At 35.2% G+C, this 21,352-nt stretch overlaps 6 protein-coding genes across 8 annotated transcripts in view; 3 read left to right on the top strand and 3 right to left on the bottom strand.

The window, feature by feature from the left end:
* Positions 1-1,360: 1,360 nt before the first annotated feature.
* Positions 1,361-3,715, top strand: LOC108727286 (PQ-loop repeat-containing protein 1). Of its 3 annotated transcripts, none has more exons than XM_018455344.1 (5): positions 1,361-1,572; positions 1,698-1,934; positions 2,924-3,060; positions 3,134-3,374; positions 3,449-3,715. In XM_018455344.1, exons 2-5 carry the CDS (start codon positions 1,744-1,746, stop codon positions 3,639-3,641), a joined length of 762 nt encoding a protein of 253 aa, XP_018310846.1. In that variant the 5' UTR covers positions 1,361-1,572; positions 1,698-1,743; the 3' UTR covers positions 3,642-3,715. The 3 variants fall into 3 exon arrangements, with proteins under 3 accessions (XP_018310846.1, XP_018310847.1, XP_018310845.1); XM_018455345.1 differs by having other exon boundaries at positions 1,361-1,621; positions 3,158-3,374; XM_018455343.1 differs by having other exon boundaries at positions 1,361-1,621.
* Positions 3,716-4,280: 565 nt separating this feature from the next.
* LOC108727280 (uncharacterized) lies at positions 4,281-6,653 on the top strand. Its single transcript, XM_018455334.1, has 6 exons — positions 4,281-4,393; positions 4,473-4,711; positions 4,890-5,167; positions 5,345-5,675; positions 5,765-6,148; positions 6,212-6,653. The coding sequence occupies exons 1-6, from the start codon at positions 4,351-4,353 to the stop codon at positions 6,485-6,487; spliced, it is 1,551 nt and encodes a 516-aa protein (XP_018310836.1). The 5' UTR covers positions 4,281-4,350; the 3' UTR covers positions 6,488-6,653.
* A 1,000-nt stretch (positions 6,654-7,653) lies between these two features.
* Positions 7,654-13,507, bottom strand: LOC108727285 (N-acylneuraminate-9-phosphatase). Its single transcript, XM_018455342.1, has 3 exons — positions 13,097-13,507; positions 7,973-8,456; positions 7,654-7,866 (listed from the first exon to the last, which is right to left on the bottom strand). Exons 1-3 carry the CDS (start codon positions 13,310-13,312, stop codon positions 7,679-7,681), a joined length of 888 nt encoding a protein of 295 aa, XP_018310844.1. The 5' UTR covers positions 13,313-13,507; the 3' UTR covers positions 7,654-7,678.
* Positions 9,185-13,179, bottom strand: Neurochondrin (neurochondrin). The gene has a single exon (XM_018455332.1). The coding sequence runs from the start codon at positions 11,947-11,949 to the stop codon at positions 9,715-9,717; it is 2,235 nt and encodes a 744-aa protein (XP_018310834.1). The 5' UTR covers positions 11,950-13,179; the 3' UTR covers positions 9,185-9,714.
* Positions 13,508-17,550: 4,043 nt separating the features above from the next.
* LOC108727236 (uncharacterized) lies at positions 17,551-18,421 on the top strand. The gene is made up of 3 exons (XM_018455281.1): positions 17,551-17,572; positions 17,745-17,853; positions 18,262-18,421. The coding sequence occupies exons 1-3, from the start codon at positions 17,551-17,553 to the stop codon at positions 18,419-18,421; spliced, it is 291 nt and encodes a 96-aa protein (XP_018310783.1).
* Positions 18,422-20,055: 1,634 nt separating this feature from the next.
* LOC108727235 (uncharacterized) overlaps positions 20,056-21,352 on the bottom strand; it is a 1,929-nt gene continuing 632 nt past the window's right edge. The window contains exons 2-4 of the mRNA XM_018455280.1: positions 20,508-21,267; positions 20,262-20,411; positions 20,056-20,093 (exon numbers count right to left, since the gene is read on the bottom strand). Coding sequence (XP_018310782.1) covers positions 20,056-20,093; positions 20,262-20,411; positions 20,508-21,267 — 948 coding nt within the window. The remainder of the gene's footprint in view (positions 20,094-20,261; positions 20,412-20,507; positions 21,268-21,352) is intronic.

The following is a 21,352-nucleotide window of genomic DNA, read 5'->3' as shown; positions in this document are numbered from 1 at the left end:
TTTTAAATTTTTTAATATTATAATTTGGAAACGGGACCATTTACTTGAATAAATCAAATTAATATGAAAAGCGCCGGTTATGGTCAAAATTAGATGTTAAGAATAATATACATTTTTAGAAATGTATATAGTATTTTACATAATGCAGGAACATTCATTTTTTATTAAGAGATATTTAATCAATATTTATGGACTATTTGGAATTAATTTTCTCTTTACAGTTTAATTTGCAGTTTATTTGAATATTCATAAAAATCTTCGGTTAATCATGGGACTTAGTTCTTTTTATACGTCAATGATTCTAGGGAAAATTTGTGAAAACATAGAAAAACCATTTACCTATTTTATGAATGGTTAAATGATAGACAAGATTCCATTTCAAATGTAAAATGAAAATGGTTTTCCAAAAACCATTTAAAATGGAAAGTGTAAAATGCTATTTCCATTTTAAATACATATTTAAAATGGAAATATTTTAAATATTACACAGCCCTGCTGGAGAGTGATCAAATTATTACATTACAATCATATAAAAATCTTCGAATGACTGAACGGAATAAAGAATCCTTTTATAGGATTAAAATAGATGCAAAATTAGGAGGTGATGCAGTGGACCTTATACTAAAATCGAAAAAATGTTACAAAATTTTTTAACTTTTTTTCGATTTTAATATAAAATCCACTGCACCACCTCCTAATTTTGCGTCTACTTTAATCCTGTAAAAAAGGATTCTTTATTCCGTTCAGTCAATTCGAAGATTTTTATACAACTGTAATATAATAATTTTGTCACTCCAGCATCCCCTTAAAGTTTTTGTAAGTATAATATCTGATAAAATGTTATAAAATCCAAAGAATTAAAAAATATTTTTTTTAAATTATATGGGATGAGAAATTTCAGAATATTTCAGAATTCACTTGTATGAAAAATTCTGAGAGAATTAAGATGTAAACTTTCCGAATATATTCCTGAGTATTTCCGAAAAATGTTCCAATTCGTATAAAAATTTGAGAAAAATGTTCACCAGGGAAGTACGTTTTCTTTCATATCGACTATAGATATTTCAATAAAAAAAATTTATTTATTAAATTATGATGTCACCTTATTATGCCTAGGATATTTATACTTATTTATTTCAATGCTGTCCAAGATTTGCAATTTTGAACAATGACATGACATATATCAGCATTCCTTCTTCAACAGGTAGAAAAATAAGCATAAATACTGACACCAATGCCAGAATTAGAAATCTTAGGAATAGCACTGGTTTATTTTATTATTTATTTAGGATTTGCACATTATGTAAAAAAATTTGAAAATTTCGAGCTTTTGTGATGACCTCTATTGGTCATTCGCGAAATGTCTCGCGTGTCGATGTGGTTGGGAAATGTACGAAAATAGAAACAAATAAAAATACACTTTTTGTCTCGAGCTGTTTCGAGCGTAAACATCGTACCAAGGGACGAAATTTGATACAATGCAGTGACATTTATTTACCCCAACGTATATTGCGAGTAAATTCGGCCTACCAACGTCCAGCTGACATTTGAATATGGATACGTGCTCATGTGGCACGTATCAGCGACATGACGATGAATGGCCGGCTTGTAACCTAAAAACGTAAATTATTATCACACGTACGATTATCTCGTTAATTGTTCGCACGTATAATTAACGTTTCTTCTCGATGCGATAGATCAACGGCGGAGCGCGCGGTATGTTAGAAACGAAGGCTCGTGACGATGGACGACACGTACGAGCTGAACCTGAAGAATCTAGCCGGTTGGATCGCATCCTGTGCGTTGGTCTTCGGCGCGGTTGTACCCTACGTACCGCAGTACAAGGAAATCAAAAGGAAGGAAGATGCTGAAGGGTTCTCTCTTTACGTTTGCCTCACCCTCCTGATCGCCAACACGCTTCGTATATTATTCTGGTTTGTACCTGCCAGAGACACAACTTGTCATGTCTCATCCTTTTCTAACGGACTCCGCAAACAACTTTTAATGCCTCTTAATATTCTTGTACATAATGTTTTAATAATGTTCTAATATTCTGGACATTTTACGTATCTTAACTCTTCGCAGACTACCTTGAATTTCTATTTCGACCTTAGACCATCTGGGTTGCTGAAGGATAATTGTTTTTCAAAGAGTTTTTAGGCTCTAACAAAAATCTGTAAAAATACTAGTATATTCTTTCAACATTTAAGAATAGGATGAATAGGATTGTACAATTGTATGACCTGAAACATTTTTTTACTTTTTCTATACATATTTAAATCTGAATTAGTAAAATAATTCAAAGTTGAATCTTTAAGGTCTGGTTGTACCAACATTACTTTGACTTTAAGCAAGACTTAAAACTCTCTCTGTCTCGTTTTAAAGTTGAAAAGAGATTTTATTTTTGTAATAAGACTTTATATTGTAATTAGATTTCCAAGAGACATTGATCACGAATGGCATGTGAACGGCGTAGATTAATACATCCGAACAGTATTTAATATGCGTTTTTTGCATGAACTTATTGTGTATCAAATTCATGTAAAATTGTATCTGAAGAGGGCTCAATCATGTAGCCGAAACTTGTCATGTAGAATTTCTGTTATTTATTTGTTACTTAATTTATTTAATTAAATGTTATAATTATATTCAGACTGAATCTAACTTAATTTTTTATGTTTCACCAATTTCAAACTATAATTTTAACGTGTTGACTCTTACTTTGCCCTTTAGTTATTGTTTTTTATTTAAAATTAAAGTAATATTGGTGCAACCGGACCTAAATCTCTCTCTCTCTCTCATTTGGGTCTTTAAATCTCCATGTGGTTTATGAAGAGTTAATACATGTTTATTATTACTTATATGACAAAAATAAATCATTGAATGTGTCTCCAAGTACTAACATTACACGTTTTTTTTACAGGTTTGGTAAGCACTATGAACTTCCGCTTTTGTTGCAAAGTATACTTATGATTCTGGCAATGTTTGTTATGATTAAGCTTTGCATTAATGTACAAAACAGAACGCAGATAATCAAAGCAAAAGATCGTGTACTTACAGGTGAATATATCTTATTATTGCAGATATATATAGATACTGATTTATATATACATATAAATACCTGCATTTATAGGTGGCGCATTTTTATACTTTGCAGATTTGGATGCTAGATTCTTTTGGAAGTGGACAGACTTCAAGTCCTACTTGGGTTTCATGGTTCTGTTCGCTGGCATAGGTGGTGTGATAACATATTTATTTCTGGATATACCAATATTTATTGAAATTATTGGATTCTTAGCAGTATTGATAGAAGCTATGCTAGGAGTCCCTCAATTTCTTCGCAATTCGTCGAACAAGTCAACTGTAGGAATGAGGTGAGGACTAGATACAGAAAAGGAACGAAAGTTATGTATATATACATTTAATTAATATTTTACTATAATTTTAGCATAGCAATGGTGGCAATGTGGACCATAGGAGACATTTTCAAAACGTGTTACTTTATTTTGAGAGATACCCCCGTGCAATTTCAGGTGTGCGGTGCCGTTCAAGTCACGATCGATGTTGCCATTTTAGCACAAGTATATCTTTATAAGACTAATAATAATGTACATACAAGAGCTCCAACGAGATCAGATTGAAGATCATTTTATTGTCGCTGTCTATTGAGAACAACTTTCCGAACAACAATAATACTTCGCCTAAATCTAAATATACAGATTTTTAACTTTTTAATAGTGGTCTAGTGAAATATAAAAAGAAATTATATTTTTATATTGACTGATCGTTGTCAAACACATTTATATGTATTTAAGTTTCTTAATATTTATCGAACAAGTACAGTTAATATTTTGATAACAATTTTAATATTTTATCGATATTTAATATATAAACACATACAATTTATGTTATTTTATAAAATTCATATCTGATATTAATCATTCCATTCTATGCCAAATGTAATCATCTATTCCTCATATATATAATTTTACTTTTAAATATAATGTTATTGAATTATTGATTATAAATATAATCTTATTGAATTATATTAATTGTACAGCTACATTTGCATATTCCCATGTTTTTATTGTTGAGAGTATCAGACAAATGGGGAGGAGTTTAGCACGTGTTCGTTGCTTAGTGACAGACCGTCAACAAAACTTCATGAATAAAGTGGCAGACATGGCACAGCGCATAGCTCCCATTTAAAGGGAGAATGGAAAATTTTTAATGTCATCGAATCACTTTACATTGCTCAAAATTTTTTAAGAGAACTTTCTTTTGCTCAATAATTATATTTTTTTACTACTATTGTTATCTAGAATCGTATATTTGAATTTTTCGTCAGAAATGACAAGATGTATGAAGAAGCAGGTTAATCTAAAGAGCAGCAGTGAGTGTTTATAATACATATACATATAATAGTATTCTAATTCATAATTGTAATATTAAAAATTCTATAAAAAATTTAGCTTATAACCAAACGGGACAGAACTATTTTGAGCAATTGGCAGCTTATAATTCGATGAGCTTGCATCTACGACGGATTTTATTGGCAAGAAGCGTAGTTGATACCAGAAATAAAATTTCTTTAAAAAGAAATCAACGATACAAAGTACAAAGAGCTGATGATAGTGAGGTCTGTTTGCGTCTGGGAGCAACGGACGATGTCATCGATAGATTGGCCTATGATACTCGACATCATCCCATGGTAAAGTTCAGTACAGCTAACATATTAAAATTATAAATTGGAATGAATGTAACAAACAGATAAAGATTTCTAGTTGTTAAGCTAATCGGTGATTTTTAGAGATTAAGAAGTTGAATCTTTGCTACTTTTCGAAACCAAAATGATTTTTTAAATCTATGCTTTGAAATTTTTCATGCAGGATATGTTAGAAATATATTTAAACGCGAAGCATCTGGATTTTTGCAATTGTAATTTAGATCAATTGAAAGCTTGTAGTAGTCACACATATTATGACGAAACCGATCAAATGAATCGACGGCAACGATCAACATCAAAAAGTCAAAGAATGACGTCACCAACGACATGTTCGCCGAAACGTAAAAAATTTTTAGTATCAAATTATATTTGCAAAAAGGAGCTGAACTCTATGCGAGACGTTCCTGATATCAATTCACCAACATGCTTTTTGCGACAGAGGTGAGCTTGCATTAAAGATTCAAATTATTAATTGTTTTATTCAACTTCCCCTCAAAAATTATTGCTGTAACTTTCAATAAATATATATTTTTTATTCTAATTATGTTTAAAATATATTACACTTGATTACATATCATATATATCTTAAAATTCCCTTTTCATTTTTCATTTTTGTAGAAGGTGTAGATACGAAAAAGAATTCCCAGCTCCTTGCGCAGCTAGTAGATTAGATTCAACGATATTTAAATCAAGATCTCAGTCCCCAAGACAGCCAAAAATCGATTATCACACGATATCTTCAAGCGTCTCGCAATGTTACGATTTTGATGGCGACCGAAAATGTACCAAAGAGTCCAAATTCATATCTCAAAAAGAAGAAGAGAAGAAATATATTAAATTTGTTTACGACATCACTAAAGAAATAATGCAGAGAGGTCTTTATACCGATAAAGAGCTGCAGGACGTATTTAAGAAGCATATTAATCAATATAAAGGAATATTAAACATGGTATAAATAATAAAATTGTCATAAATGTAAAAGAATTTTGTTTTAATATCGCAATATATCGTCTTTATGGACTTTCTCTTTTATTTCAGAATAAAATGCTGTATGAGATTTATCAGTTAAAAATCTCCTTAAATATAGCGGATGATTCAGACATAGACGAGGAGTTGGAAGATTTGATCCATGCGCAAAAATTGTTAAGCGTATCTGAGATTAGGCCACCTACGCCACCGAAGGTTTTGGATGAGAATAAAGTGATGGCGAAACTAGAATCTTATCAGAAAATGATGAAGGCTGACAGATCTCCAAAAATTACCACAAAATCAGTGATGCTAGTCGACGCGAACCCTGAACTACTTATTACCGAAAGAGATGTGCTGGTATCATTGGTCGAAGCAGGTGTAGATCCCAAACAAGTTCAACATATTTGTAAGAATCTACGTCACAAGAGTAGAGACATCAGCCTCATTGAACGGGTAAGATAATTCAACATTCTTCGTTATATTCCGGAAATAAATAATAATCTCTACTTTATTTAGGCACAAATAGACATGGAAACTTTATATTCTCCGGACTTGAAAATAGACAATTTAGAACTAGAAGATAATAACAAGCAGGTTTCTGTCGAAATTGTGACTGCCGAAAGTGTTCGTGATAATTCTATCGTAGATAATTCAATCGAGTTTTCTGAGAAACAGGAACTGAGTCCTTCGACACCGAATTCCGTATCCACGCAAGACGAAACAGTGGAAACGAAAGAAGAAAAGACGGAATCTGAAATCACATCTGAACATAATGATAAAGTAGAATCGTAAACTGAGTTAATGTATTTATTTCTGTTCCTTCGTTAAGAAATATTTGCTTTCAACGCCTTGCTCGTCATATTGTCTTTATACATATTTATATATCGCCCTCGAGTAACTTATTGTGTTAGCAACTAAATAAACATTGGATATGCAATATTTACACAGGTGAATGATTCATTTATCAGTTGATGATATATTAGTGTTGGGAAATAAAGTGTGCTGATTTTATTTCATATTCATATATATCTTTTATTCATCTGCTCTCTTATATTGGATTTCACAATACGTCTGTATGAGGATCTGTGGTTTATAATTCGTCCAACACAAGCTGAATTCTCAACAGAGATAAAATATATATGAAAAAATAGGTTCCATGTACATTTGTAGTCACACATATACATTCTGTGCATATCTATGTACAAATACACAAATGTTACGCGTTTGTACAACAGGAAAATTTATATATTATGCAGACTCTTAAATATACATATATTACATATATTACGGTTTTTTTAAGTGTATATATATATATATATATATACGGACGATAAAATAGTTGCTTATGGTTGCCATATCTTATTTTGTTCGTATCTACAGCTACTGGCTCTGTTTGTGCATTTTGTTTTGTACATGAGTTTTGTCTCCCTCTCATTCGGTACACTACAATTATTTTAACTTCAAGAAGGTAACTTTGAAAAGGTAACTGAAAAACTTGGCATCTATTTGCGATATTAATTCGGTAAGTCATTAAATAACTACAAACATAACATGCGGTGGTTCTCTCGTCATTTAAAACAACTTTCATAAAATGTTAATATATAATATTATCAAAATAATTGCATTTGTTTTAAGTTCTGTGTGTGTATAAGTGTGTTTTTCATATTGAAGTATCGTATGAAATATAAAGATAGTTTCTATAGCGTACAGATAAATTATAGCGTATTCCATGAAAATTTTGTAAAGTTTGAAAATTGTAGAACTAATAAAGTTATAAAAACTTAAAAAAAAAAAAATTCTAATGTAAATCAATATATTAAATCTGAGTGCTATCGTATATGTAAAACATATACAATAAAAAAACAACAACGCTAACACATACAACAAAAATCTGATAAATCTTGCTTAATAAGATATTCAATACTTATAAGCATCGAGTAGTTTCTCATTTGAAAAGAAATTAATATAATATGCATCTCCTCATTAGCTGCCATCAGATCCATTTGAAGAACAGTCTTCGAGTTCCGGCGCATTTGGGCCTCTTTCCAATATGCGGAGCAGTTCTGTTACGTGTCTTATTGTAAAATCTGGTTTAGGATCGTCCACCGAGAGACGAGGTTTATCCGTGGTAGGTATCCACACTGTTCCGTACAGTCCAGCCTCGATTCCACCTATACGATCATTTTTCATCTCATTTATACAATCTAATATCTTTTGAAATAAATGTTTCCAGATGATATTTCTGGAAGATTATAAAACTGTTAGAAGAAAATCTACCTAAAATATCAGTCTCCAACTTGTCACCGACCATGATGCATCCCTCGGGTCTTACTTTAAGAAAATGACACGCCTTTTGAAATATCTCTGCTTCTGGTTTCTCCCACGGCAGATCACCGGATACTAGGATAATATCGAAATATTGCTCCAGTGACAATTTCTGAATCTTTTCCCACTGAGCGTTTGACGGTCCGTTGGTAATTAGACCCAGTAGATATTTCTTCCTGAATTGACGTAGCATAGAAACTGTGTTCGGCGCCAGTATCATGTAGTGATATCTTAAATAGAGCCATCTTTCGTAAATTTTTTTTGCTAGATGCGAATACTTGTGGCCCAGCGCTTTGTTCCAGAGGATGGTACGCCAAGCATCCAATGTGAGAGTCGCGTTGTCGGGACATTTTCTAAATTGCTTCAGATACGTGGCCGTTATCTTGGCGGACGCATCTTCCGGGATCCCGTATTCCCGAGTCAATTCCTCAGTCAACTGCAGGTAAATGTATACAATGAGAGATGTTAGCTCTCTTTTATTATAATCATGTGTTTTATGATAAAGAATGATGAGTGAAGAACTGAAAATAAAGGAGAAGATGAGAATGAAAGCAATTTCCACACTCAATAAAAATGTATATAAATCGTTGATGACCATCTTGCTTATATTGCAGAATTTCTTCTTGTTAGAGAAAAAGAGATTAGAATTGTTAGCAAAGCGATTTCTTGATAGACAAGATGTAAAGTAAAAGAGAGAAATATTGAATGTGGAGTTCATTAATTAACGAAGGTCTCAGGACGACAGGATACAGCGGTCAGTTAAGGATTTTTAGGACACTTAATTCATTATTAATGATTACCTAGAAAATGCATTGATTCATTGAAATACTCGAGCCGATTAGTGGACACTCGAAGTGGCATCCGCGGACATTGCTGTAATCACAACAAAATGAGTTGTGCCAACAACAACAACATCATATGTTATTTCCAAAGCCTATAAATTGTAGCTGAAAAATTTCTGGATATTAAAACATGACACTTGTCTTTGAAAAAGATTACAATGCATACATAGCTTGCAATTAATTGTCTCAAAATTGTTTCTGCTATCCAGTAATCTTTCTTTTAATATCTTTGTTAAAAATAACTTTATTAAGAACGTTAGGCACATAAAGTGAAAGTGGATGATGGTGATGAAATCAAGCAAACGCTTACAAAATTCTTCTATTTAATAGGAAACTATTTCTTTCATTACAAAACCTTTTCTCAAATTAAAGCATCTTAGAATTATAGTAACATCAATACTATTACAATCTTCGCTTTCGCAATGTGGCAAAGTAAAAAGAAGCATATCTGATAATAACACACACATACAAACAAAATATACATATTAAAGTTTCGTGTATCTCCGTATACATGATTTACTTAAGAGTTTCTTCGAGCGATAAGTTTCTTAGTTTTCTCGCTTGCCAGGAAACTATTTCCAGACGTGATGCTGTCTAAATATACACTGAACTACGCGCACATACGTATTTCGAATATCGTATGCAGGAGACGCGTAAAATAATAAATTTAAGTCGCAAAATACTAGAGACTATTTTACAAAGATCTTAGCTCTTTATACAAAAGTTCGATTAATTGTTCGCCTCGCTTAATTAATTCTTCGTTACTTCCGCTATAATTCCGCGTAATTTTTTTACATCGCTCGCGCAATACGAAAACCAAAAACTATACAGTAATGTTCTCATTGCTCAATCCTAATCTCCAAAGAGGCGCTTTCCAAGCTCCATCATGCGATGATTTCGACAGACAGTTAACGCGCCGCATTTTTTCAACACTGACGCGACGCTATCGTCAGCCTTCACCAAATGACACAGCAGATCCTCGAAGGCGGACTTGACATTCGGTTCCAGACCGCCAATCTTCACTCGTTTCAGCGTCTCGATGATCTCCTCCGCCCAGCCGGATTCTATCGTAAATTGCGACAACCAGGGTATCACTTGCAGCACGCCAGACATCGTCTGCATCCCCAGGAACCAGAGCTCCATCAGTTCCATCCAATGTTCCTTGTAAGACATGGAAACTACCAGTTCGGTAGGATCGTTGCTCTCATCGATAATGTACGCATCCCACAGGAATCTTATTGTGGCCTGAATGTAACGGCATATCGAGAAGTCGTTCTTCTTGATACGTTTTGCCTGTTGCTTCATTAACAACAAGCCTAGGACCGCCAGATGACCGTGCAGCACCAGATTCTCCGGGATCTGCTTTAGCTCCGGCAGATTGTTGTAGATGAACTTCAACAGTGAAATGAATGTCGGCGATTCCTCCACCAATTTTGCCTCCAGTACGGTGATATTCATCAAGACGTTGCAGAGGGACACCATCGCGGTTCTAGAATCCTTCATTTCCTCCAGAATATGCAGGTCCAGCTCCTCCGTGCGATTGCCATCTTGCAGAAGTTTCAGACGCTCCGATCTCGGCACCGGCGGCTTCTTGTAGTGTACGATGGTCCAATGATAGGAGAGACACTCGAACAAGATTTGGTCTTGCTTATGCTGAAGAAGAATCTTTCTGGCGGCCTCTTCTACGGCCAGATAGCATAGAGCTGGCAATAGTAGTCTCAATACGTCAATCTCGCTTAATGGATCGTGAACGGTTGGTTCTCCAGACGACGTTCCTTCGTCCGCTTTAGCTTTACATTTGGCTTTCTCGGCCAATTTCCTGTTTCGATGCGCGTAAAAGGTATCGTTAGCCACCGTCAGCACGTACGGTAACACGGCGTAAACTTGTGGACGCATCGCGCTCGTTTCTTGCGCCATCCAAGCTGCGAGCACCCTGACAACGGCGCATATGAATATCTTTTCTTTCACATTCGTCAAAGTTTTCATCTTTGATACGGAACTCAGCAGACCGATAACAGCTGCGAAGGCGCCCTTCAAAGCCGTGTATAGAGACTGCTTTTCTTTCTGCTCCAAATCCAGCTGATCTGTAACTATGTAACTGATTGAGATCTCGAGAATGATGAAGCAAGCCGTGATCAAATCGCTATTCTCGAGCACAGCTTTAAGCTGTTTGTCCTCTAACTGCATTCGGACCTCGATCGACGCCAATTGAATGAGCAGAAGGAAGAATATCTTTGGTTTTTCTTTGTCGGACATGGCCCAATCCGCGCCCAACAGATTTATCATAACAGATGCGAGTTTCAAAGCTGGATCCCGTTGCTTTTTGACTATTTTCGATCCCAGAATATCGCTTAGGCCTTTGTGAATGCTCAACGGCCAAGATTCTTCTTTTGTGTTCGTGGATATCACTTCCTTTCTGCAGGATTGCAATAAAGCCTGTAGAATGGTGCATAGCTCGAATTTTCTCTCCGTATGATCAGTTTCAAAATCTAAGGCTATCTTGTTCATTATAACGTGAAAGGGCCCAGTGTCTGTTGGATTCCAAGCTTCTGGTCCAAACGTACTGACCAACGTGACTAGAATATTTAAAGCCTCGTCCGTCTGAAAGGTCTTCTCTGCATATATATCACACATCTTTGAAATCGCTTTTTGCTCGAGCAACGCTTTCTGTCCAGGAGGATATTGTGCGATACACTGCAAGCAAGTGTAAGCCTCACTGACGATGATTAGCATGTCGTCTGGTGCATCCTCGTCAGCCTGAGACACTATCTCCAGGAGCGCCGGGATATGTCCCACCATATCGGGATGAGAGGCCAATTCGGGTTCCATGCAGAATACAGAAAGGATGGACAACGCCACTGATTTGTAGACTTGCGGTGGACAATCCACAGGGACGTTTGCGCTAGACAACAGCTTCTTGAGAAACTTAGCTCCGATGGCTTCGAAGAGCATTCTCTTGGCAGCAGAGTTGCAATCCTTGCCTTTCACCAACTTGGTGACCATGAACAGCACGGCGAACTTTTCCGAGTCGGTATCCACCGCCTTCAGTATGGCCACGCACTTCATGACACCCTCCGGGATACTCATGGTGTTCGACTGTTTAGAAAGAAGTGGAAAAAGAAGAAATGAATGTGAATTGTCTCTGTCAAAGTTGAAGACCGGCGGTACACGTTTGATACTACTGTTCCAGTATCGATGTCGTCGATGTATCCAAGCCACAGGAAAGCAATTCCCGAAACCGTGCGGTTCTAAAAGGCGTCGGACCGGCTGTCGCGCTGTCCGTCGCGTAGCATAGTCGAGAGCCAACTGGCAGATTTCCCAGAACGGTCCTCTCGCCGCCTAGCCTTGCCCTTTGACACACTCACCGAAGTGGCCGAAAATAACCAGCGGACGATGTGTAAGTACGCAGAACACGTGCGCGTGTCTGCTGCTGGCAGCTGCTCCGTCATTAAAACTATCCCTTTGAAGTGTATCGGGAATTCCGTCCCAAAGTGTGTCGGTAACCTTAAAACTATCTCCGTTAATAATGTCGGAACAATGCATAAGATACAGTTATCGATCAGTCAGTTAGAATATTTTCCGAATCATCTCCGCGTGCAATAACAAGAAAACATATTGTCACACGACGCAAGTTTTCCATTATGAAAATTTCATGGTTAGAAATATTTTTCTCGAACAGGCCGTATCTCGACTCATCTCGCGACCAACTTCACGGACTTTGCACCGCTTTGCACGGTCCGCAAAGTCCGTCCACGTTTGGCTGCACTCTTCTGTACTTTCCGCGCCCAACGGGGGAAGGGGGGGGGTACATCGCTGGGGAAAGACGTGGAAAGGCGAGAAAAGCGCAACCAAAACGAGATTTAAAATCTCTCGCGAGAATCTACGCGAGAATCCGCGCGAGGGTGCGAGATGCTGAGATGCGGCGCCGAGAATAGCCTGGAACAGCCGTCGCGTCGCAAAGAAAGCACTCTATATCGGGGAATCGGCTCGTATTACACACGGGACGGGGAGAAGGGAGAGAGACTTCTATTCTTGCGACGTGAGTGGCCAAAACGTCGTGGGAGAGTGCGACTTTTCGCGAGGAGCTTAGCACGCTCGCCCGATTTCACGGCGGCAATCGGTCTGGTCTCGCTCTGAGAAAATTGGGTGAACCGCTAATCAAATTCGGTAGGGAGGGGGGAGGCGGGGACGAGAAAAGGGTTGATTCTTAGGTTAAAACGTTATCCTCCCGTACCTTGCGGCAAGTCTGACTGTCCGCTCTCCTGGTTTCCACCAGAGTATTGTCCAAGTCGAAGAAAACGGCGCTCAGGGACGCGTTGGATGAGAAGGACCGTGAATTGCGACGCTCGCGGAATACAGCTTCCATCGCCATTCCCTGTGACAGTGCAACGGCGGTGCCCATCAAGCGCACAAAGAGCACGGACCATCGCGCTACCTCATTAATTTGCATATCGGCACCATGAACTGAAAAGTTACTTGATCAACCGCGGTTCGCGCAATTGCGGTGCAAATTGAGGGAGGTGGCATGAAGTATGTCATAAAAGTGAGCTTAAGGCAGCCATGTTGAATTATCTGCCGGACTGCCATGCAAAAAAGAAATACAAATATTCTTTCAAGGCTCACCAGGTTAAATCGAACAACACTCTCAACGAGCCTTTATGAGCCAATACTAGATTTTAATGTGAAAATTAATAATTACATGGATGTACAATATAGTACAGTACCACCGACGAGATACTATTAAAGATCGTCACCCCTGGGCAAATTTTCGGCGGTATAAAAAGGGCCCGGAGGTAATCGAAAAGTGCTGACATTATCGACAATTGATATAAATTTGCTATTATATTAACATAAATATTTGACCAATACATTATTAAATTCATGATATTTTATTACATAAATCTATAAATAAATATGCATATTTGTAAAGCTATAATATCCTATATAATGCCGAAAAATTATAATTTTTTTTCTCTGCAGTTATTATCTCTGTTGATAATCAAACTTTGACGATAACACTGAAATCATAATTTTAAAGAAAAATCGAGTGTTATTGAGTTTTAAATGCACGTACACCGATAAACACGTCTACTAAACTAATAAATCATAAAATTAGTACAATCAGTTTTTAGTAATATCAGTTTTTTTACTCTTAATCACTTCAATATTAACAAGGACGCGAACTCCCATAAGGATGTGTCGGTCTTTAATAATATCTCGTCGGTGACAGTACATAAGTAGATGTTTCGACCTTTGGTTGAGATCCTTTTAAATACATTTACACCCCCATTAATTATCCCTATCTCAAATATAAAGTTATACATAGTAATGTCCTATTGCATCCTGGTCGTCAAATTGGTAAATTTGCTATATTGTGTAAAAATATTTCAATTTTTATTTAAATTATGTATCAATAAACAGTACAAATTTTTGAAAAAATGAACTTACAAGATTGGCAGAAATGCATGGTTATTCATTTGGTACATGTTTCACTGGACTGCTGAGTTCACTGCAACGATGTCATTCAAAATGAGTCAACTATCTTTAATGAAGTTCATCTTAATTACTTACGTGCAACCACCAAGACGAGCTAAATATTTTTTCAGTTCGCCAGATAAAATTCAACTGACATCTCCCGAGAAACAGCAAGCCAACAAAACATGTACTTACAAAGTCAATGGTATAAACAAAAATATAATAAATATAAGGAATGAAAGCATTACTTCACCGAGAATAAATCCATATATAAATCATTGAGAGACATTGTATCATTTTGCAAATTAAGACCCGATTTTTGTCTTTTTATATATATCATTTCAGATAACAATTTTTTGTGCCAAATTTTTTCTCTATCCAGTATCTGTACGTTATTCCAATCAAATTCATAAGACTCATTTAATCTATGTTGCAAAAAAAATGTAAGGGTAAAATCACACGGTGCGGAAGAAGATGCGAATAGAGAATGCGTCATTGAAGCAACCCAAGAAGACTAGAACCAGGAGAGTCAACTCGTGCCAATAGCGGTAGTGGGGGTGAGGCAAAAAGTGGCGACGGATAACTTCCCCCACTCTTGCGCTTCATTAGTCCTCTCTGTCGCTCTATATAGTCGTCGCTCTGTCGTTCTATAATCGTCACTTTGTCGCTCTTATATCGAACTTTCACACAATGCGCAGTGCCGCTGCACATCGTGTGAATAGCCGCGGACGTTTTTTGACTCATCCCCACCACGCGAGTTGACTCTCCTGGTCTCTAGTCACAGTCTCTAGTCTTCTTGAAGCAACCAATCAGCGCTATTCGGAATATGCTTCAATGACGCATTCTCTATTCCGCAGTCTTTTTCCGCGCCGTATGATTTCACCCTAACGGTCCGTCCTCCTGTGACAGTCGGAAATTTCGAAAAAAGAAATTTTGAAAAAACTATATAGGCTACGTTCCACTTGATGCTACAAATGCTTTGAAGCATTTGATGGTTTGCTTTGATTGGTCAATTAACAAAATTCTTTCATCCGATTGGTCAATCAAACGCTTCGAAGCATTTGTAACGTCAAGTGGACCGCACCCCGCAACTATAGTCACAGAATTGATCAATCAGAGCGTTTTCAAGCGTTTTTCAAGACCAATAAAAAAATACTTCAAAACTTGTGTCGCGTCATCGACTAGTTGAGGAATGCATGAACTAAAACTAATATCTCACGGTCGATAACGTGGTCATGTCAATCATGGCTGCGTTCCGTTTCACCACCGACGAGATACTATATTAAGGCCCGGTTGTTTCACCTTTTGGTATATTTTACCTGTTGGGTAAGTAGCAAGATTATCCAATCATATGCGCGGATTGCCAGATTTATCTCACAGGTAAAATTTATCAAAAAGTGGAACAACTGGCCCTAAAGACCGTCATTCCTGGGTATATTTTCGGCGGTATAAAAAGGGTCCGGAGATAATTGAAGAACGCTGACATTATCGATAATTGATATAAATTTGTTATTATTAAAATAAATATTTGGCTAATATTATTAAATTCATTTTTTATTACATAAATGCTCCATAAATAAATATACATAATTGTAAAGTTATAATATCCTATATATTGCCGAAAAATTACAATTTTTTTCTCTGCAGTTATTATCTCTGTTGATAATCAAACTTTGACGCTAACACTGAAATCACAATTTTACAGAAAAATCGAGTATTGAGTTTTAAATGCATATATACTGATAAACACGTCTACTAAACTAATAAATCATAAAATGAGTACAATATTATCAATTTTTTTACTCTTAAGCCGACGATACACGTTGCTTGTTTTCTTGCTGGATTGCTAGTTAGAATAAATTCTTGCTTCCGTATTGGCTACGATGCTGACACTGTCAGTACCGCAGCCAATACAATGGCAAGATTCTAATCCAGCTAGGAATCCAGCAGGAAAACAAGCATCGTATGCCGCAGGCTTTAATCACTTCAATATTCACAAGGACGCGAATTCCCGTAAGGATGTCGGTCTTTAATAATATCTCATCGGTGGTTTCACGCATGATACGCATAATGCATCTTTTATCCTTGTTATTCACCGAATGTTAAACAAGGATAAATGATGCATTATGCACATTAAGCTGGTTCTGCATTAGTCGCATTGCAGCGTCGCAAGCGTTGCGGTCCAATCAACGTCGAGCTAGCTCGACTCTGATTGGACTGCAACGCTTGCGACACGCTGCGACGCTGCGATGCGATCAATGTAGAACCAGCTTTAAGCTTTAAGCTGTTTAACCAGCTTTAAGCAGCTTTAACCAGCTTTAGTCCGGATCTACAATAGATGTTTTAAGCCTTAAGTCGTAAGAAATTGACCAATTACAGTCGAATCCGAGGGGAATAATCGACTGTGATTCGCCCATTTCTTATGACTTAAGGCTTAAAACCCTATTGTAGATCCGGGGTTAAGGTATATCCACACAAACTTGCATGTATGCATAAAGAAAATTATCCAATCACATTTCTTCTATAAAGACGCATGTAAATTGTGATTGAACAATTTTCTTTATGCATACGTTTATGTGGCTATACAAGTTTGTGTGGATATACCCTTAAGGCTTAAAACTCTATTGTAGATCCGGACTTATGCAGCGAGCCGAGCAAAGTAAAGCCGGCGGCACACGATGCTTGTTTTCCTGCTGGATTGTTCGCTGGATTAGAATCTTGCCACCGTATTGGCTGCGGTGCTGCCAGTGCCAACATCGCAGCCAATACGGTGACAAGATTCTAATCCAGCTAGAAATCCAGCAGGAAAACAAGCATCGTGTGCTGCAGGCTTAAGCGGGGAGCACAGCTTTTGCATAACGCATAACATGTAATACATAAGAAATTTAATCAATCAGAATTCTTTATTTCATGGAAAGGAAGGAAACGGAGGGCTTTGATTGGTACATTTTCTTATGCATTACGTGTTATGCGTTATGCAAGAGTCTGTGCTCCCCGCTTTAACATGTATTGATCAGTATGCAAGAGAGTAAGCATAAAAATCATGTATCGTGTGCGGCCAGTTTAACGCACGAAGTCCGAAGGTGCGAGTTGACAAATTTCTACGAGTTTATACAATTGAATTGCGTAAAAAAGTATTATTATATTAAAATATCGAAATGGTAGCGTACTGCTTTGTCCAAGGTTGCACAACCAGCAAATATAAAAAGATAAATGTATGGGTACCTATGTACAGGTAAGTAAAAATTAACCTCAAATATATATACAATTTTGTTACGGTAGAAAATAATTTTTTATTTATATTTTTCCAGATTTCCCAGTGACGAAGAATTTCGAAAAAAAAAATGAATAAACGCATTACTTATTTTACACAAACAAAGTAATGCTACGAATCCATTAAAATATAGCAGTCTGCATCAAACACTTTGCAGAAGACCAAATTGAACAATTTGGGCTGCAAAGTGTTCGTTTAAAAAAGAATGCTGTTCCAAGTATTTTTCCGAATGTGGAACAAAGGTAAAGTATAATAAAAACTGTGTATTTACGATAAAGAAGATTAGTAAAATTACTTTATAAAAGTAACTCATTACTATTACCATTCTATTTTCTAAAAGGTAACTCATTACCGCGATTGATTATTTGAAGACTAATAAATTATTATTATTTTTGTTATTTTTTTGTCTTGACATTAATAGAATATTACATGCAAATTTTTACTTAATTCATGACAAATATAAAATGTCATAGAATATCTATATCTTATAGTAGAAAAAATAGTAAGTAAAGAAATAAGACTCAAACATCATAAATTTATTTAAAAAATAAAATTTTTGTCATTATATACACATATATGTATGTAATATGTATTAAATATGTAGATATATATTAATTCTTTTTAGTAAAATTTTTTATTCATTTTTACAGTAAGGAAATATCTGAGAATGGAGATAATTTAAATCCTAACAAAATTAATGAAATTAAAGAATCTCAAGTAAAGAAGCCAATTATGCAAGATTTAAATAATTCAGTTAAATCCAATGAGGCTGATGAAATTAATTTAAATGAGTTACAAAAAATATTGTAGAAGAAAAACCAGCAAGTCATTTTTGCAGCGAAGAAACTGATACGTACTGTTCCAATACGAAAGTTGAAGAATGTATTGTAGCTCAAGAAACTGATGCGTTTTCTTCCAAAATGCAAGTTGAGGAATCCATTGTGATTCAAACTACTGAAAGTAAAAAGATTGGATATCCTGGAGATATAATGGATACAGTAATAGAAAATGTCTCGAGAAGAAATGATAAATATCATTAAAATGTTGAAAGAAACGACAAGAAAGAAAAGTGTCATAAAATGTTTGCGAACTCAACTTTTACGTAGACAAAAAAGAAGACAGCTTAAGCACATTAATGACCACGTTTACACGGTACCCTTACTCGAGATTAATAACATATGTAGTTACGAAAACTGATCAATCGTAACTATTTCTCTGAGGAATGGAATGATTGTGATTAGTTACTTTCTAACTACAGATGATATTAAACCCGATTAAGGATGACTGTATAAACGTAGTCGTTAAGGCCCGGTTGCACCAAATACTTAAAAACTGTCTCATTTTAAAGCCGAAAGAGAGGAGAGAGTTTTCAACCTCGCTTAAAGTCAACATAACATTGGTGCAACCGGACCTAAAAGACTTAAAGTAAGAATATAGTCTTCCTTCTGATTGTTGTAAAACATTACAGGTAAAAATAAAAATTAAATTTATTATACTATTAATTATTTATTATATTTATATATTTTTGTATACGATGTATTAAATAAACTAAGTTGTAATTATAGTCAATGATTATAAATTATTACAATTCAGGTCCAATTCCACCAAAATTGGTATTTCCGCCTTATCGTCGAATGATTTGAAAAATGCTCACGCATAATGACTCAAACTCTAATTGTGGTTTGAAATATTTCCCATTATATTCGGTGTAATGCTGCTTCTAATTCGTGAAGATTCATTGGTGGTCTTTTCAAACTCCAAACTTTATGCGAAATCATAAATAATATTCCTATCCTAAATGTTTCATCATCGTACAAAACGTCAAGTTTAAATATTGAAAATGAAGATGAAAACAATTATATTTTAACGAACGATATACCACTGCTATATATCAATGCTGCTAATGATCACGCAATTACGTACATAGCAGAATGCGTCGAAAAAAAATTTTTGAATGTCATACATAATTGTCCAACTGTTGAACGAATGTGAAGAAATAACATCTACGTTTATCAATAGAAAAAATTGTGGATTTTTAACCCGGGAATAGGCGCATCTCGAAACTAACGTTACTAGGCGCGTCCTGGTCGTTTAGACCGAAATATATTATGTTTATAATATATATATTATATTTATAATATATATATTTACACACATATATAATTATAATTACTATAAGTAATAATTAATAAGAAAATATAAATGTTAACATGGCTCAATTAGAATAAATCAATAAATAAGAAAACGTTCCGACAAGGCTTTATATTAATCAATTAAAAAGGAACGTAATAATCACTGGAAATAATTGTTTTTATATGATATATCTTTATTTTAATTTTATCTTTTTTTATTCGTATAATAATTATTGATAAATAATGAAATAATAAGAAAATTGTAATAATTTTATTTTTTATTTATAAAAATATAATATTTTTGCATGCAATTCATTCATTTTCTCCGGATGATTCCGTTTCTGGGAAGTCTGTGCATTTAGGACATAACATATATGCATGTTCATTACAAATATGAGAAGTACATATTTGACATTGCTTCTTTGTTTTTCGATTTTTTGTAGATGAGCAAAATCTACATCTTCCTTGTGAATTGATTCGTGCTAGAATTGTCGATTTTTTAAGTATTTTTGAAATACGTTGTCTCAATGATCTTGATAAAGTACACGTTTCTAATCGATTTTCTAAATGCTGTTGTACTAATTCCATCCCGAGCTGCTTCAAAAATGAACGTCGTATCGTTTTATATTTGTTGTTAGTCTGATACACTATTTGTGCATTGATTGCACCTATATCCAATGTCGAAAAAAAAATAATTAGTGACCATCTATTACTTTTTCTTGAAACTGAATATGTGCTTATCATTCCATCGAAAACATCGATACTTTCTTTCGTGCGATTATAGAACTCGATAATTTGTGGTATCTTTTTAGGATCATCATCATTCAAAGCATCATCGTAATGCATTGTAGATAAAAGTAAAGCTGTCTTTTTTTTTTTGGGAACATATGAAACCAATGTCATATTTTTGGAAAATCTAAATTTGCTTGAATATAATTCTCTTCTTTCAGAAGTAACAAAAGAAGATGGTATTTCTTTTTCGTTCTTTTGAATGGTAGCCACTATTGTCAGATTATTGTCTTTCAAAAGCGCTTTCGCTAGAGAAACAGAAGAGAACCAATCATCCATAGTAATATTACGTCTAGTTCCAGAAATTGGTTGAACCAAACGTTTGACTACATCAAAAGCATCGTTACTGACTTTATATGGACCATCCGGTTGTGTTTCTGAGTATATTTCAAGATTAGTTGTATAAAGTGTTTGAGTATCCACAAGAACAAAGATTTTTATCCCATATTTTTCAGGTTTCGATTTTATGTATTGAGGAAACGAACATTTTCCTCTGAAACGATCTAGCATTATCTCATCAACTGTGGCATACTCACTAATATTATAATGAGTTTTGCAATTAGCAACAAAATCCTCAAATATTTCCCGAATAGCTGCTAATTTATCAACAAGTATTCTTTCTTGTCTATCATCTATATTATCAAATCTAATACATTTGAGTAAAAATCGCATTCTTTTATATGACATGGTTGCTCTAAAAATATCGCATCCAGTTCCATCATTATCGTATAAATCCTGTAAATTTTGGTATGAAGATCGCATAACAATACCAGCAAGATACAGAAGTCCAATAAGTGCTTTAATTTCAGTAAGCGTCGTG

The sequence above is a fragment of the Mycetomoellerius zeteki genome, unplaced genomic scaffold (assembly GCF_001594055.1).
Source record: "Mycetomoellerius zeteki isolate Tzet28-1 unplaced genomic scaffold, Tzet1.0 scaffold48, whole genome shotgun sequence".
In the NCBI taxonomy this organism is placed as follows: domain Eukaryota; kingdom Metazoa; phylum Arthropoda; class Insecta; order Hymenoptera; family Formicidae; genus Mycetomoellerius; species Mycetomoellerius zeteki.
Note: the sequence above shows the minus strand (reverse complement) of the source record. Positions and strands in the feature narration are given on the sequence as shown.